Source organism: Mya arenaria, chromosome 1 (genome assembly GCF_026914265.1).
Source record: "Mya arenaria isolate MELC-2E11 chromosome 1, ASM2691426v1".
In the NCBI taxonomy this organism is placed as follows: Eukaryota; Metazoa; Mollusca; class Bivalvia; order Myida; family Myidae; genus Mya; species Mya arenaria.
The window spans coordinates 55897761-55914975 of NC_069122.1; the positions used below are offsets into that span (position 1 = coordinate 55897761).

Sequence of the window (17215 nt, forward strand, 5' to 3'; positions counted from 1 at the left end):
GACAGTATACGAGTTGCTGTCATGCTCAGAGACACTGAGACAGTAAACGAGATGTTGTCATGCCCAGAGACACTGGGACAGTAAACGAGATGTTGTCATGCTCAGAGGCACTGAGACAGTATACGAGATGTTGTCTACTCAGAGACACTGGGACAGTAAACGAGATGTTGTCATGCTCAGAGGCACTGAGACAGTATACGAGATGTTGTCATGCTCAGAGACACTCAGACATGATACGAGTTGTTGTCATGCTCAGACGCACTTAGACAGTATACGAGATGTTGTCAGGCTCAGAGGCACTGAGACAGTAATCGAGATGTCGTCATGCTCAGAGGCACTGAAACAGTATACGAGATGTTGTCATGCTCAGAGGCACTGAGACAGTATACGATATGTTGTCATGCTCAGAGACACTCAGACAGGACACGAGTTGTTGTCATGCTCAGAGGCACTTAGACAGTATACGAGATGTTGTCAGGCTCAGAGGCACTGAGACAGTAATCGAGATGTCGTCATTCTCGGAGGCACTGAAACAGTATACGAGATGTTGTCATGCTCAGAGGCACTGAGACAACATACGAGTTGTTGCCATGCTCAGAGACACTGAGGCAGTATACGAGTTGTTGTCATGCTCAGAGACACTCAGACAGCACTGAGACAGTAATCGAAATGTTTTCTTGCTCATAGGCACTGCGACAGTATACGAGATGTTGTCATGCCCAGAGGCACTGAGGCAGTATACGAGATGTTGTCATGCTCAGAGGCACTGCGACAGTATACGAGTTGTTGTCATGCTCAGAGGCACTCAGACAGTATACGAGTTGTTGTCGTGCTCAGAGACACTGAGGCAGTATACGAGATGTTGTCATGCTCAGCTTAAAGTATCTTTAGTTTTCAGGATGTTGTATATATAAGACATGTTTGTAATTAACCTATTGCAAAATCACTTATTATTTAACTTTTATGCATGCAATATTTGTGTTTGTTTTGTGTTTATAACGGTTAGCTATATAAGCTTAAGTCAGATAATCATTATGTTCTGTTCTGTTCCATTTCTGTTCTGTTTAATAGTGATGCGCATGCGCAACTGGCTTGTCTAGAGAAGTAGATTGCCATTGATCCCAAAGTTGCTGGAGAAAGTTAATGATGTATGGAGATTTCGTTCGGATTATTCTAGACAAAACCAACATGCCGTTTTTGTTAGAACAAGAAACTTCCACATGTAGTATCCTATCATATGCCATACCTTTATGTATTGGCATTGCAAGCTTGTCTCGCAAGTAATTTTGACCTTATTCTGTGGTCATCTCAACCATATACATCTTCAGAACAAAGGACAAAGCATTGATCATTTACATACATTTCGATAAGTTTACATAACTAAAAGATACTGGGTCTGGGTCTTACTTTTAACAATCCTCTCCATACTGTACAGTTAGTTTATTAATATAATTGTTTTCTTGCTAATTGTTAAGAATACACTCACAATTTGAATATCACAAATGCCCATTTTCTTATAAAAAATATCATAACGTCTTATAATTATTTTGAAATCCTTTTCTCATATATGCTCCTGGGCTGGTATTCATAATACATCTTAAATCATTTTGGCTTCGGGATATTAAAATTTCTAGGTTTGTAGGTCATGACCATGATATGAACACTAACGATGTTGAAGTTAGTGGGTCAAAGGTCAAGGTCGTGATGACCTTCAGTTGAAACTCGGTTTACATTTAATATCTGAAAAACGCTGAAGCTCAGGAAACTCAAACTTGGTAGTTTGCTTGGACATGACCAACATATGGGCTATGTAAGTTTTGAGGTCAGTGCATCAAAGGTCAAGTTGTTGGTGACCTTACGCTTAAAATCGGTTTCCGATTAATATCTAAAGAACGTTATGGCCTGAGACAGGCATAGGCAGGTTGGTCGTGAACAGCAGATTATCCCTATTGCTTTTGAGGTCAGTGGTTCAAAGTTCAAGGTCGTTGTGATCGGAAGCTTAAAACACACAGTTTCCGATCAATAATTGTAATACACTAAGGCCACATATACCACAAACTTGGTAGATGTCTCTCATACATGACCAGCATCCTTACTTTTTTGACGTCAGTTGGTCAAAAGTCAAGGTCGTTGTGATCTTGAGCTGAACATCCGATTTCGTTCAATAACTTAGAAATCCTTGTATCCAGGTACCGCAAAATTGGTACGGTGGTGAACTGCATCTGCTTCATTTAAGTCATGTTTGAAAAACATTCGCGTCGTCTTTGCTGCTTTGCATCAAATAAGTCTTGTTGTAGCATGTGTATACTATTAAAGCAGTTCAGGTAAATCCCGCATTTCTGAGTCTGAGATATCAGACGTTACTGATTATAAACCCTGTGCAAATTACTAAGTCCGTGGTCTATGGTTAACGATGCGATTTCGTCGATTGATCGACATACTTGAAAAAAAAAACTTATCCGACAAGAACATAACAAAACTGATTAAACAATTAAATATGCTAACGTTGCATATGGACCAGAATGCAGACTGGCATTTCAGACGTTCGTTTTCAGAATGATGAAGATAATTATGAAGATCGTACGTTATTTCACTCGTGACCATGGAAACTTAATTGTTATTCAAACGTGAAACAAAATACGATCTTACACTGATATCAGCAAAGTGTATGTTTCTTTGATTATCGCAAGGTATTTGTTTAAAGTATGTTTTTATTGGTGGCCTTCCACTCAAATCGGAATCACCTGTCGTAAATATTTCACTCAGTTGACAAGTAAATGCAATCATAGTTCTCCAACAATAATGTTGGTCTAACATGGAATCCTGTTTTATATAAATCATTGCTTAGTGAGTATTTTTACATTATTGTGTTCATTCAAACTACAATACTTTCCGATAGATGGAAGAAATGTTTTGACGACCACGCACTGTCGATGAAATTTGACTTTTTCGAAGATAGAGCATTTTAGTTTATTTATTGCTGATATGTAAAATGATATAAGATGCATGATACAGCGACGAATTTATGTTCGAGCATTTTAATTTCTTTTTGGTTTGTAAAGATATTTTGTAATTTTCCCAAACGTGAGTTGAAGCATTCAGCTTCTAGGAAGCCCTTGAAACCATGGGATCCCATATCCTTCATAAACAATTCGTTTTTACAAGAAATATATATATATTTCGATCTATAAGTTGAAGTTTCAAAAGTGAGGTACTTAATTTTGATAAAAAAGGAACTGCAATTGATTTTAAAAAGTAGTTCTTTGATTTCTTGTTCTCTCTGCTTAGACTGCTATGAACATTTCAATGTTGTTGTTTTTCAGTGAAAAGAAATGTTATATCAACGAAGACAGGAACGGAATTTCTTGACGTGTTAACCCAACATCAAAACAAACTCATGTTGTAATATTGAAAATACGATTTATTTCCAGAACACGAAACTCACCTCACAGAGTCACTTATTACATATACGTAATTATGACTTGTACTTTTAAGCAGAAAACAGATATACTTCAGACATCAAGAAGTAGGGGTTAGCGTAGTTGGTAAAAGTAACTTTTTCCCCAAACAACAGCTCTCCGCACGTCATCACGTTTGTGTCAAAAGTTTCATTTTGTCTTGCGCATTCTACCCCATCCACTTCTACCACGACCTCGCCGAAATACCAGGCTGAAAGATTATTTAAGTGTTTTCTTTTATTAAATTGACATTATTAAAGATTAAATGATGGAAAGTTAAACGACGAAAGGGCATTACCAATACCTCACACATATTATTGAACTTTTAGAGGTTTTCCTAGTACAATCTTTTAGACAAGTAATAGCAACCGCATCCACAACCCGGGATATTGAAATTATACACTTTGTGAAGAGCGAGCGTATAATAACAACTACGAGGTAAGTGTATATCTGTTGTGTATAATGTTGTCAAGACAGCGTTCAATAACTCGGGTGTGGTAATAGCAAAAAGTGCTGCCTGCTTGTTAATGAATAGACGAAAGCAATGGAATCACCCTGAATCAAGGTGCAAGTCGAGAGTAAAGCCGTAAAAATGTAATCTTAGGACGCAGGCAGAGCTTTATAAACTAAAAAAAATTAGTTTTTATAGAAATGAGAATCACGACATTGTCATAATATCATCCACATAATTATAAAACTATGACAAATCGCTAGAAATTTCCAAAAATACCCATTGACTAGCAAAACTGTGTAAGCAAATCAAGGTTTCTGACATACAAAAGAGCTTGTCATGGGCCAGTATGTTACATGTTCATGGCTGGTCCCAATTTCTCGAAACTTCTTAAATCCCTTATAACAGGATAAAGCTAAGCTCACTATTTTTTTCAATCATTTGCGTAATATTTTCTTCTTTAAGAGTTTTTTATACTTAAGATAGGAATTATTTGTATGATAATCACCATAAACCACTTTTCAATTGTCAAAATTCAATTTAAGTATGTATTTTGGCTTTTTGAAATAAGCTACTTAAACCTGTTTAGCTTTAGAAGTTTCGAGAAATTGGGGCCTGGTCATCCACATACAGGTTCACCTTTTGGGAACCCATTTCCATATTGCATGGCGGGCAATCATTGGATATATAACATTTTGTTATGTGTTGAAAATGCTCAAACGCGCATTCCGTTATAGTGCCAATGGGTGGAATATGGATGTAAACAGTGAGTATGGTTTCTTATTTTTCCTTTTTAGAGGTCTATAAGAGTAAATTTAAAAATATGGAGAATGTAGTTCCACATAAGAATGGCTATGAGTTGTTCTAAATGTAAAAGTTCTGAATACAATTTAAAATCTGATCGTCCAGAACTTGCATAACTTGCTCTCTAGACGTTAGTGTTGACAACGTAAAAATCTGGATTTTCGTGAGAATTGTTATCGTACCTTAGGTTTAAGCAATTTTTTGCATGTGTGTGGCTTTTATATTGACAAACGGTTGCATCGTAAAAAAATGAGAACTGCATTTCTTATATTTGCTGCACTATGCTCGATTTTACATTTAGAACAACTCATAGTCATTCCTATGTGGAACTTCATTCTCCATTTTTTTTACTTATTCGTATAAACCTCTAAAAATGAAAAATAAGAAACCAAACTCACTGTTTACATCCATATTCCATTCATACACTCATTGGCACTATAATGGAAGACGCGTTGGGGCATATTCAACACATAACAAAATGTTATGGCTCCAATGATTCCCCGCCGTGTATTGGATATATTTTTAATAAATAACAAATTAAATTCTTACAATATTCAGTAGAGAACTCTACATGGTGGATGGGGAAAGTTTTGCCCATAAAGATATTCATGAAGCTATCTGGGGAAGAATATGCCCAAGCTTCCGTGTTAACGTCGTTGTCAACGACGTTGCTAAAAGGAACGTCGGCCCAGTATTCGATAGAGCCCTCTACAAATACAGTTGTCAGGTCGAGGACATCACCCGCAGCTAAAGACAAAAGTAAGAGTGGTATGTAGCGAATGTCAAATCACTAGCGTGCATATAAGCATGATGTAGTCATCTCTAATCATACGGCCAACCCGAGTGAAAATAACGACAATGAAAATAAAATTAAAATAAATACAATGATTTTTAAAATCGGATCGAAGTATACTCCATTTTGTTTCAGATGGCCGAGTTGTTTCGTTTGTAAAGGAAATTAAAAATCAAAAACGTACGGAACTCGCAGTATGTGCCCGCCTTATCGGCAGGACAAATGCACGAGAATGTTGTCTGTCCAGATACACACGTGGCTCCATTTGCACATGGATTGGGGCTGCAGTAATCGACCGCTGAAAAACATATACACCTTATTTTAATATTATTAATAATGACAATAATAATTTCGATAATGTTGTTTATTGTTGTTGTTGTTGATGTGTTTTCTTCAATTATTGTTGTTGTTTTCATCGTCAACCTTGTTGTTGTTGTTGTTGTTTCTGTTTTTCCTGTTGTCAATAGTTGTTAATAGTAGAGGTGTTGATGTAGTTGTGAAATATGTAAATACACTTGACGGCTATGTAGTTGTCGCTCTCGTCGTTGATTTCATCGCCATGTATTACATAAACACCCTGAAACATTATCTACGGTATTGAAATAATCACTTTTGAAACTTTTCAAGTACATGTATATGTTGGAGTTTAGTTTGGTGATCCGCTAAAAGCTGAAGCTGGCGCAGCGATGCTGCAGGCCCGGAAATATCGCACTATTTTTTGTAGAACGCAAAATGAACTCATCTTTATTGGTGTTTGCACTTAATCGACTCACAAGCTCCGCCCTGTATGTAGTCACCTGGTATTTTTGCTCTTTTAAGTTACCCAATTTTGATCTCTTTTCGCATGAGATTGAATTTTCCAAGAAAACATGTTGGTTCTGAATAGTGCTTACTTGGTTGTATATTAGAAAGAAATTAATAAAATAAGTAGGAGATCCAACATTAATGCTCATATTTGTATGTTGTCAAATGATTTTTTAAAATGTAATCTGAATAGTTGTCAGCACCATTCGATAGCTGATTACACATCTATTTTAAATTCGGTTGCATGAAGTGATCTTAAACCGTCAAATCTGCTCTTACTACATGATATGGAGCTACAGTTAATGGGGTAAATCTTCGATTATCATTGGCCAACAAATATGCACTCGCTTCTCACCAAGGCGACCCGGGCTCGCTTTCCGGCCTGGGCGCATGTGAGTTTGGTTAGTGGTTACCAAGCTAAGTGGGTTTTCTCCAGGCACTCCGGTTTCCCCAACAACACAAGACCACAGTCTCGCGCAACATCATGCCAACGAGAGTGACTTAGTATAAGCTATCATAGCTTCCTTCACAATCGTTGTAAAATATATAATGGTTAAAGTAAATATGTGCGAACACCAAATACCACATACATTACTAGCATCAAAGTTAGAAATACGATTCATTCTTTAAATATAAATTAACGCGATTATAAAAAAAAATAAAGGTTATATCGGCAGCCTGATGAAATCCCTGGGCCTGAACCACATTCTATCATGTGTGCATGACATAATACACTTTAATGTTAACTTAATTCGATCATTTTTGATACTACTCGTTCTTACAAAAACATTATAAAACTTTTAAAAACGGTTGCTTCTGACCTTTTCCAATACAAAGGGCGGCCCCTTTCACGTTGTAGCATTTTGCGCCTGTATTACACGGATTGCCTGCGCAGTGGTCAAGAGCTGAAATAGTAAATATAAAAAAAATCATTATTCAACCAAACAAAATATTTTTATGGAATTCTAATCAAATGTGTAATTCATATTGAATGATCAATTTTCAGTTGATGCGTACCAAACAATATTTAAAAATACATATGTATCAATCAATGCTTTAAATGCATACAACATCCGTTCCAGAGAGAAAATCAGCCAAACCAAACCATTTTCTTCAGTCACGAGATGCAAAAATAAAAGTGTCAAAAAATTATATGAAATTGATATCGTTGAGTAAAGCGCATTTAATCTTTCTTGCTGTTGTATCACATCACTTGTGACACGTGTATCTTTCGCTGTTTTTGTGTATCTTTCTAATTCGAAATTTACTTGGTTTGTCTACCACGTAAATCCCAGTTATTTATAAAAATAGCCTTGGTATATGTGTCTGTATATCACCTGAATTCCACATGCTAAACATTGTATATACAAACTATAAACTGGGAAATCAGTGTACGCTATTTTTAAACGGGTTATTATTCAAATAAGATAAAATGATGTATTATCGGCCTCGTACTAGCTCGTATTGACAATTCTAGGCTTGTTTTGTGGTCATAATGTGTTTGCCGATGTTCGGACCATCTGGTGTCTAGCCCCTTTAACTTATACTGTTATTAAGCAAATGCTTTACAGTGGTTTATAGACATTTTCAGTGAAATAAAATTGATACGAACACACAGACGTTTGATTTGGAAGTTAATTATGATATGTTCATATTTTGCAACAATGAATTATCAATTTTATTTCACAGATAAAACAATCCATGAAAACCAAAGGAAAACACACCGAACTGAAAAATGTACATCACGCGCATGAAGTGCGTGTATTGTAGCGAGTGTCGGCTGCTGCCTTTTTACACTTTTGAATGGGTTTTTACGATATGTTATCATGAATCATTAACATATTTTTCAGGAGCGAACATTTCCCTAAAAAACATTCCGAAATAATTCAACTGCTTTAAGTGTTTAAATTCAAGAAAATGCACCGAATCATTAAAGACGCACTCTTACTCCCAGATAACATTTACCACAATTAATAATATTATTGTAATATTCCAAAAAGGATGAAAAAATGTCGAACACAATGGTTCTTTTGAAGGATACCGAGTTTAATTTAAAAGAAATGAGTATAAAACACGGTTTTTTTTCTACCTTATGAGACTAAAGTAGACCACAGTAAATCATTTAGCATTCACCAATATTTTTTGCGCTTTCTGCTATTACGTACACGGTTACAATCTTGTTATCAGCAGATATTAATATGTTCCATAAATGCATTACCTAGTAAGTAATTAAAGGTTTATCAGTAAAAATTGATGTTTGTTATATAATGTATGATGTTAATAATGGAAGGGGAAAGTCGTCTAAAGGCTAGATTAAAAAAGCGAACAGTGCTATCAAACATGGGATTCAGTCATAGTTAGATGACATAAAGTAAAGTCTTAATGATAAAGAATGGTTGGAGTATGACACAGGAAATGTGTCAAAATCTGACACAGGAAGTTTGTATCGGATATGTGACAGTAGGCGAACCTTTAAACACCCACGGACCTTGAAATTCATAATTATTAAGCCTAGTACTCAATGGTCGCCTATCTGCAATGACATTGCACCCCGTACTCAACTCAATATACGGACGTCAAAAAGCTTCCTATCATAATACCCTCGATATATTTACCAGACCTTTTCTTCACGCGCATGTAGACGCATTTCAAGTAAGGCGTGATCATCCCTCATCGATACTACCGCTTCAGCACCAAATGAAAATTTAAACAAATATTGTGACCTACTTGTGCTGCACGTAGGTCCCGTGTAGCCCGAGTCGCATGTGCACGCGAATCCACTACCGGTGTCCGTGCACGTTCCATGAATGCATGGGTCCGGGGAGCAGTTTCCTGTCGTGAACATTTTGTTTAAAAACAGGTAAGCGTTGCATTGTATTATAGTATTATAAATTAGAACAATTCACGTATTTAACATGTGCAGGACATGGTATTGAAATAATAATCTTTTGAAGTTTTGAATTGGAAACTTTTTCTTTCTATGAAATGGTATTTTGAAAATAGTAAAGAGAACTTTATAAAAACGCTATGAATTATTACCATTAACACTGGCTACAAGTGCGCCCAGTAAAAGCAGAGCAAGCGACAAACTCAGATCCATTTTCTGGAAATAATATAAAAACATATCATGTATAATATGTTATTAAATCATTTGTTTCTCTCATAATACTTATTATCCAAGAATATATTGACAAAATACAAAGTTATGTCAAGAAAACACGTCCTTACCTTCAGATGTCGAAAGGTCATCAGTTTTCAGCAAAAAATGTAAGTGAATAAACCAACAATAAGCCAACTCAGAGGGTAGAACTATAACACGTGACCTCTCGCCATTGGTGGAAACGGTAGAGAATATAGCACGTGACCTCTCATCATTGGTAGAGAACATTACAAGTGTCCTATTGCCATTGGTGGAAACGGTGTATGTGAACATCTGCCTAGAAAACAATGAACTATGATACTATCTAAAAACACAGTGTATAAACTACCTACTTAGAGAGCTATTTAGACAGATAGATTCATTTCAATCAACCGTTTCATTATATTTATTTGAATATTGTCTCATGCAAGAAGCATATATTATTATTTCAGCGAAATTATTTTCAAAGCATCTTTTTGCGTGACTTGTTAGACAAACCTGGGTAAATGTTGATAAATGACATGATCCACATCTTGATATTTAATTCATATATTATTGACACCTGCTTTTAATTATTATTTTGATGTTTTGTTTCTCGACAAAAAAGGCCTTAAATATAAGTATCCGACTTGTTTTCTTTCAACACAATCTTAATTCTTCTAGTCCTTACAGATGTTCAAACATAGAAGTAAAGGAGAATTTTATCAACTATAATCTTACAGCCCATGAGTTAAATATAAACATGTACATTATATCAACATTTCCGGGCCATTTTAGAAATCAAACAACAAGTTTTTTAATGATAGTTCCATTTTTGCTCGAAATAAGTTCGAATTTTGGAATGTTTAGATTGAGCCAATAAATTTGCTTAAAAGTCTTAAATCATGGTATAATAAACATTTTAGGCCTAAATGGAACTCATCTTTGTCGTGGTAATGCTGTTCTGATTTTTTGTATAGTGTCTAAATATGACTAATAATCAAAGTTTGCAAATTATATATTTGTCGATGCCCCTGATGATTCTCGTAATTCTTCATTCAATTTTTGCATGGAACAATCTCTAGCCTTATAAAGGTGTGTAAAAATATTTTGTATACCATGGATTTTAACTTTAATTGTCCATTTGATTTCCGCTGCGTTATTTCGTATATCAATTAATAATTAGTTATATGTAAGTTTAATCAATTTTCATTCATCCGTCTTAGTTATTTTCAACCGAGCGGATGATTGATTGTTTATCGATGAACATATAATTGAATTCTACCTAATTCTCCATGTATAAAGTTGTTCTGCGTTGAAAGTTTAACGCCTCATATTGTTATTAAAAATTGTAGATGAATTTTCTCAAGTCCGTCTGCTTTCGAGAACCCCAATACTTCTGAACCATAATTAAGTATAAGAGTTATCAAATTATTAAATGATAATAAGACGTGGCTTACTTTCAAATTTGCAAATTTTAATAAGCATTTTTTTTATTAAAACAGCTTTCAGCGCTTGACCTTCAAAGGCTTTAATTATTTATTTTTAAATAGCCTCCAGAGAAAAAGTTAGGTATGGAAACTGATTTACTTGTTCTATTTCTTTATCATCATAATAGAATTTCAAATTTATTATCAATCTGGCCTCTTTTAAAAACACCATAATCTTTGTTTAGTCAATATTGACAACTAATTTCCATTTTTGACTATAATTTTGTAAAATATTCAAGCACATATTGTAGGCCTTCCTCGGAATTTGAAAATAAAACAATCTGCATACAATAATAGCAGCAGTTTGAGTGTGTTAATATGAACTCATTGGAATCCTTTTAGTAAGAATTCTGCTTCTACGTCATTTACATACCTATAGAACATATATTGAGACAAGCAGTACCCTTGACGTGTCCCTATTGGGCACATAAATGTCTCTCTTGATTCATTTAGAAGTTGAATTCTTTATTTTACATTGCAATATAAAGAATGTATAGTATTAATCATGTTGCCACGTATACCATATGTAATTAGTTTGTGAAATATGTTACCTTTAAGTAATAAATCAAATGCTTTGGTTAAATCAACAAAACTTACAATCATACAATTTCTTGTATTGTTTAACAATATTTTTTAATACTATTACTGACTGTTTTGGCTCATATATGTTATTAATCGTACGCATATTTTTTACTGAAACCGGCTTGTTACTCGATGAAAACATAGTAACAGCCCATGTATTTCAGTTAATTATACGGATAAAAAGTTTACCTTATATACTTAAAAGAGTTATACCTCTGTAATTTTCAGGCAGATTTGGATCTCCTTTTTTAGATAATGGCACAATATAACAGTCCGTGGAAATAACTAATTTGTGTGACACTATTAATAAAAGCATTTACATATCCTCAGAGATGATGAAAGCCATGTTAAAGAATATCATTTTAGATAAGAACAGGCTCAACAAGGCGACAATTGTTTTGGATACTGACTTTATTACATAAGTTGAGATATCGATATCTAGTTTTGAGAACATGACTTGGTAGTCCCCACTAAGAATTTATTATTAAAGAATAATGTTTCTTTATCTTCCTTGTAGAAAACCGAGTCTGGATTATTGATGGATTTAAAATATTTCTCATACTGCGAGGTTGATATGTGTGATGACTTAATAGTATTACTATAGCGATTTTGCCTATTTTTAATCAAATTCCAATATTTGTTTGTATCATTCTTGAACTAGTTTTTCTGTAGCATTCCTATCATGTTGGTATCGTTTTGTCCTCTACAGAGTTTTATATTCGGTTCGCTGTTTTGTCAAAAGTGATATGTGTTCATCATACTTAGTCGATATTTCTGTAGTTATTTAATTGTGAGAAGAAATGTTTAGTTTATTTGTACGATCTCTATTGTACCATTCATTTGTTTTGTTTTTGTTCTTTGCAGTACCATATAGTGTATTTCTTTTAAAGAGTGGGTTATTTCCTCATCAAATATATCCAAGTTTTCTTCAAGGTTTTCAGTAGTTCTTACATTTTGTAAATATAAGTTAGAGAATCTAATTTCAAAACAAACAGGTCGTCAATAAGATTGCCGTAAAGAAATCTTTTTTTTAACTTTTCATTATCCCATAGTTTGTGCGTGTTATTGAAGCGATTTATGTCACGTGGTGTATGGTCAGTCGAGGGGAAAGGCAGGAATATGCACGGGGTTTTATTGTATCGGTCAGTTCTACGCTAGATTCTGTCTGTGCACTATGCTCCAAAAACCTAAAGCAACTAACAATCTTTACGGATAACTCGCCGAATGGGCAACGTCCGAGTGCGAGTATAAATAAGCATACACTATCACCACCACCACCACGCTAGACTTCGAGCGGTTAACTTGATTTAAGTTTTGATGAATGAGTAATGAAATCTGGATATATTTTAATGTCAAAGAAATTATGAATGAATATTGAAGCATTATGGTATTCAGGTACAGTTTTCCGGAGTTGTTCTACAAACAGTTGAAGTCTGATCTCTGGTTTTTACCCTGGCTTGGAATATCATAATGTGTACAACGTTGTATTATTCGAACATCGTATATAGATGTTGTAAAAGTTTTTGTAAAAAGCAACAAAAGTGTTTGTGTTTTGTGTTGAGTTACAGTTTTTGGTACATACGTATATTTTCTTATGTGTTTAAAGTCTGCCCAAGAAAAGTAAATCTATTGCAAACCTTGCTAAAAGCAACAACAGTGTTTATGTTATGTGTTGAGTTGTGTTAAGACTCATTACTATTGTCATATCCATCATTTTGAGAGGGAAAACGATATTTCACAATAATCGCTTAAAATATTCGGGTCATTTACGGTAAATGACGAGAAGTAAGGATTTAAAATCGATTTAAACAATACAGAATCCACAACACTACGACCTTGACTTTTAATACAGGGAATATTACCAATTTTTGTTTTTTTTCCCTTACCTGCCAGTCAATATGCGTAAACACGTGAGCTTACAACAACTTATAAGTAATCTACCAATTTCGTTCATCGTTAAATCGCTAGTGCTCCTCGGTAAAAAATTGTCTGCAAAATAGTCGTCAGTGATTAGATCTAAATTCTGTAAAAACTGATTTGCTACCAAATCATGTAATTTCCCTACCCTGCTGTTCGGATACCTTTCTATCATATAATTAATATTTTGAACGTAATTTTTAATATAATCAAAGTATTTACAATGTTATCAAACAAGACATTATAAGCCTTACCTCCACGACTACTGTTTGTATGAATATTATAACATAGACAAACATACAAGTCCTAAACTAGGCTCGTATTCTATTTTGGTCTTAGCTGGATCTAAGAGCGATGTAGGGAATCGGATCGCTTGTTATTTATAACTGACCAATAAAGTGAATTGAGTCAACCATGTATGACCATAAGATTGATTTAAGTTACATATTAAATACCACCCCTAAACACACTAACTGCCCTCAATATTAATCTAAATCAAACAGTCATCTACAGTTTTTACCAATGTTTCATATTTATCAGTTCTATATAAGACCACCACTGTCTCGATTTGCATTCGGTCGTTTCGATCTATTTAACATAATAATTAAAAACGTCTATATCAGTATCAAAACATGCATTAGACCTGCCCCAATTTCTCGTATCTTCTTAAGCTTAACAGGCTTAAGTAACTTATTTCAATTAACCAAAAACATACTTCAATTGAATTTTTTTAAATGAAAAAGGGTTTATTGTGATTATTATAAACATAATTCCTATCTTAAGTATAAAATCTCTTAAAGAAGTAACTATTACACAAATTATTAAAACACAAAAAGCAAGCTTAGCTTTATCCTATTATAAGGTACTTAAGACGTTTCGAGAATTTGGGGCCAAGTCTCTGTTAATAACATAATATCATTATTATAAAAATAATTAATTTAAAATTATTTGATCGCAATTTGAGGTATTGTTTTCCAACAAAGTCCCTTCATCAGAGGTACAACGCAAATCAGGGGATTTTAAATGAGGGGCATGTTCAGTTCGGAACAAAATGGCCGATTATTTGAGTATTTTCCAGGTTCGGAGGATATTTTGACCTGGTAAGTAAGTTTATATTACTTCTTTCGCAATATATATACGCCTACACGGAGATCAGACGTCTAAAATCCTCTCAACTTTTAACCTATGTTTTAGGGGTCTTAACAAAAACGCCATTCAATGTATAAGCTGAACGATTGTTTGTTTACAAAGTGAATTTATAAAACTGCGTGACTTTAACAATGTTTTTATTCAAAATAAACCATTCTTGGACCTATTTTAGCTTAGCTTTGTCGAGTGTTTGCATCTATTTTTAACGACGGCTTGTGCATTCAACAAGGGTACTGTGTGGCCAATTGTTCATGTTTAAACACCTTTTATGTTTGCCGTTGAAGTTTTATGCATATTTTGTTTACTGTAGCATCAGAATAAGTGTAATTAAGACACGTATACAAATTGTGCCTTTTTGCTTATTTCATTACTTTTTTTTCCTCTATATTAATATAAAAGGAAAACTCGGATGATTTTACGATTTTCTGAATCCGCTGTTGATCTTGTTCAACCACTTCCCTGAATTCGTTCATTGCAGCATTACGTGTGGTTGCGGCCGTGCAATGGTTACCCAATAATTAATCCCCGGTGTATTTTTTGTGATCCGTTCGGATCGTTTTATATGATTCTTGAAATAGTTTGGAAACACCTCGATTGGTGGGTGACACATTGAAATCCCCTTGGACACACAGGATATGGTGGTTGACACGCTGAAATCCGCTTGGACACACAGGCTATGGTGGTTGACATGCTGAAATCCGCTTGGACACACATGATATGCTGGTATACACGCTGAAATTCGCTTGGACACACAGAATATGGTGAAAGACACGCTGAAATCCGCTTGGACACACAGGATATGGTGGTTGACACGCTGAAATCCGCTTGGACACACAGAATATGGTGTTAGACACGCTGAAATCCGCTTGGACACACCGAATATGCCGGTATACACGCTGAAATCCGCTTGTACACACAGGATATGCTGGAATACACGCTGAAATCCGCTTGGACACACAGGATATGCTGGAATACACGCTGAAATCCGCTTGGACACACAGAATATGGTGGTAGACACGCTGAAATCCGCTTAGACACACGGGATATGCTGGTATACACGCTGAAATCCGCTTGGACACACAGACTATGCTGGTATACACGCTGAAATCCGCTTAGACACACAGAATATGGTGGTATACATGCCGAAATCCGCTTAGACACACATAATATGGTGGTAGACACGCTGAAATCCGCTTAGACACACGGGATATGCTGGTATACACGCTGAAATCCGCTTGGACACACAGAATATGGTGGTAGACTCGCTGAAATCCGCTTGGACACACAGGATATGCTGGTATACACGCCGAAATCCGCTTAGACACACAGAATATGGTGGTTGACACGCCAAAAGCAGCTTGCATGGCACTTGCTTTTATGTATGTTTTTTTAACAATTGTGTTATTGGTTTCGTTACTATATACTAACAATGATGTTACAATGGTGAATCGGAAAGGGCAGCGGACGTATAGTCAATAGCACTGTGGAATTTCCAGAGACTATCCGAAACACCGTCAAACAGATACTATACATTTGTAAAATGTCCCACAGATGACAACCTAGCAAACAACTAAGAGTCAACTTAACATAGATTGTTATATTATCATGTATAGTTGTCTCAAACATTTTGTTTGTAATTGATGGGACAAGTGTTTTGTTGAGTACTTATAACATGTTTCAAACCCCGAGCGAACCAAATCTATCGCTGACCTTTCCAAAGCGGTAGCCCAAACATTTATTAAAGAAGCACTCTTATTCAAAATCAATTCATACACATGTTTAACAAACATCAATATTGACTGATAAACCTTTAACTACTTACTAAATAATGCATTTATGGAAAATATTAATTACTGATAACAAGATTGTAACCGTGTAAGTAATGGAAGAAAACGCAAAACAAAACAAAAAATGATTGGTGAATGCTAAAAGATTTACTGCGCTCTATTATAGTCTCTCTCATAAGGTAGAATAGCGTGTTTCATGCTCATTTCTTTTAAATTAAACTCGGTATCCTTCATAAGAATCATTGTTTTCGACATTTATTCATCCTTTTTGAACATTAAAACAATATTATTAATTGTGGTAAATCTTATTTGGGAGTAAGAGTGCATCTTTAATATACTCAGCAAAAAAAGAAACGTTCCTCCATATTTCAGGAAAGATTTATCGAAAACTAAAAGGGTTACTTTTATGAATCAAAATAGACAAACAAGTTCATTCATTTCTGTATCAAAACCAATAACATTTGGCTAACTTTTCGAGAGATAACCGGTCAAGAGAGGTAGGGGTCAAAATCAAAAATCCCAAAAACTCAGAAAGGTGTTATTGAATGTTTAGAGATGGAATTTCAATAAGAAATGTGGCACATCCAGTAAATCTCGTTAGTATCGAGTGTGGTCACCATTTGCATGAATGCATGCAATGATCCTACGCCGCATCGACGTAACGTAACGCAAATTCGTCCATTCCTGTTGTAACGCCCGTGTAAGATCGCGAATATTGTCAATCTGATGGTTAGCTCGTGCTTTGCGGCCCAGCTGATCCCATATGTGCTCAATGGGGTTGAGATCCGGGGAAACCGCGGGTCATGGCATGACGTTGACATTGTTTTGCTGCAAGAATTGAGTGGTGACCTTGGCTACATGA

The 17215-nt window shown here is 35.1% G+C and overlaps 1 protein-coding gene across 1 annotated transcript; it reads right to left on the reverse strand.

The window, feature by feature from the left end:
• Positions 1 to 3406: 3406 nt before the first annotated feature.
• Positions 3407 to 9604, reverse strand: LOC128203079 (protein serrate-like). Its single transcript, XM_052904381.1, has 7 exons — positions 9539 to 9604; positions 9350 to 9413; positions 9038 to 9142; positions 7132 to 7215; positions 5691 to 5804; positions 5263 to 5460; positions 3407 to 3669 (listed from the first exon to the last, which is right to left on the reverse strand). The coding sequence occupies exons 1-7, from the start codon at positions 9557 to 9559 to the stop codon at positions 3491 to 3493; spliced, it is 765 nt and encodes a 254-aa protein (XP_052760341.1). The 5' UTR covers positions 9560 to 9604; the 3' UTR covers positions 3407 to 3490.
• Positions 9605 to 17215: the final 7611 nt, after the last annotated feature.

Excerpts from the sequence above, each read along its gene's own strand:
- LOC128203079 (XM_052904381.1), bottom strand. The coding sequence starts at position 9,559 with ATGACCTTTCGACATCTGAAG. Across the intron at positions 5,805-7,131 it reads CGCCCTTTGTATTGGAAAAG|CGGTCGATTACTGCAGCCCC; the intron begins GTCAGAAGCAAC and ends TATGTTTTTCAG. Across the intron at positions 5,461-5,690 it reads GGGCACATACTGCGAGTTCC|CTGCGGGTGATGTCCTCGAC; the intron begins GTACGTTTTTGA and ends TTTTGTCTTTAG.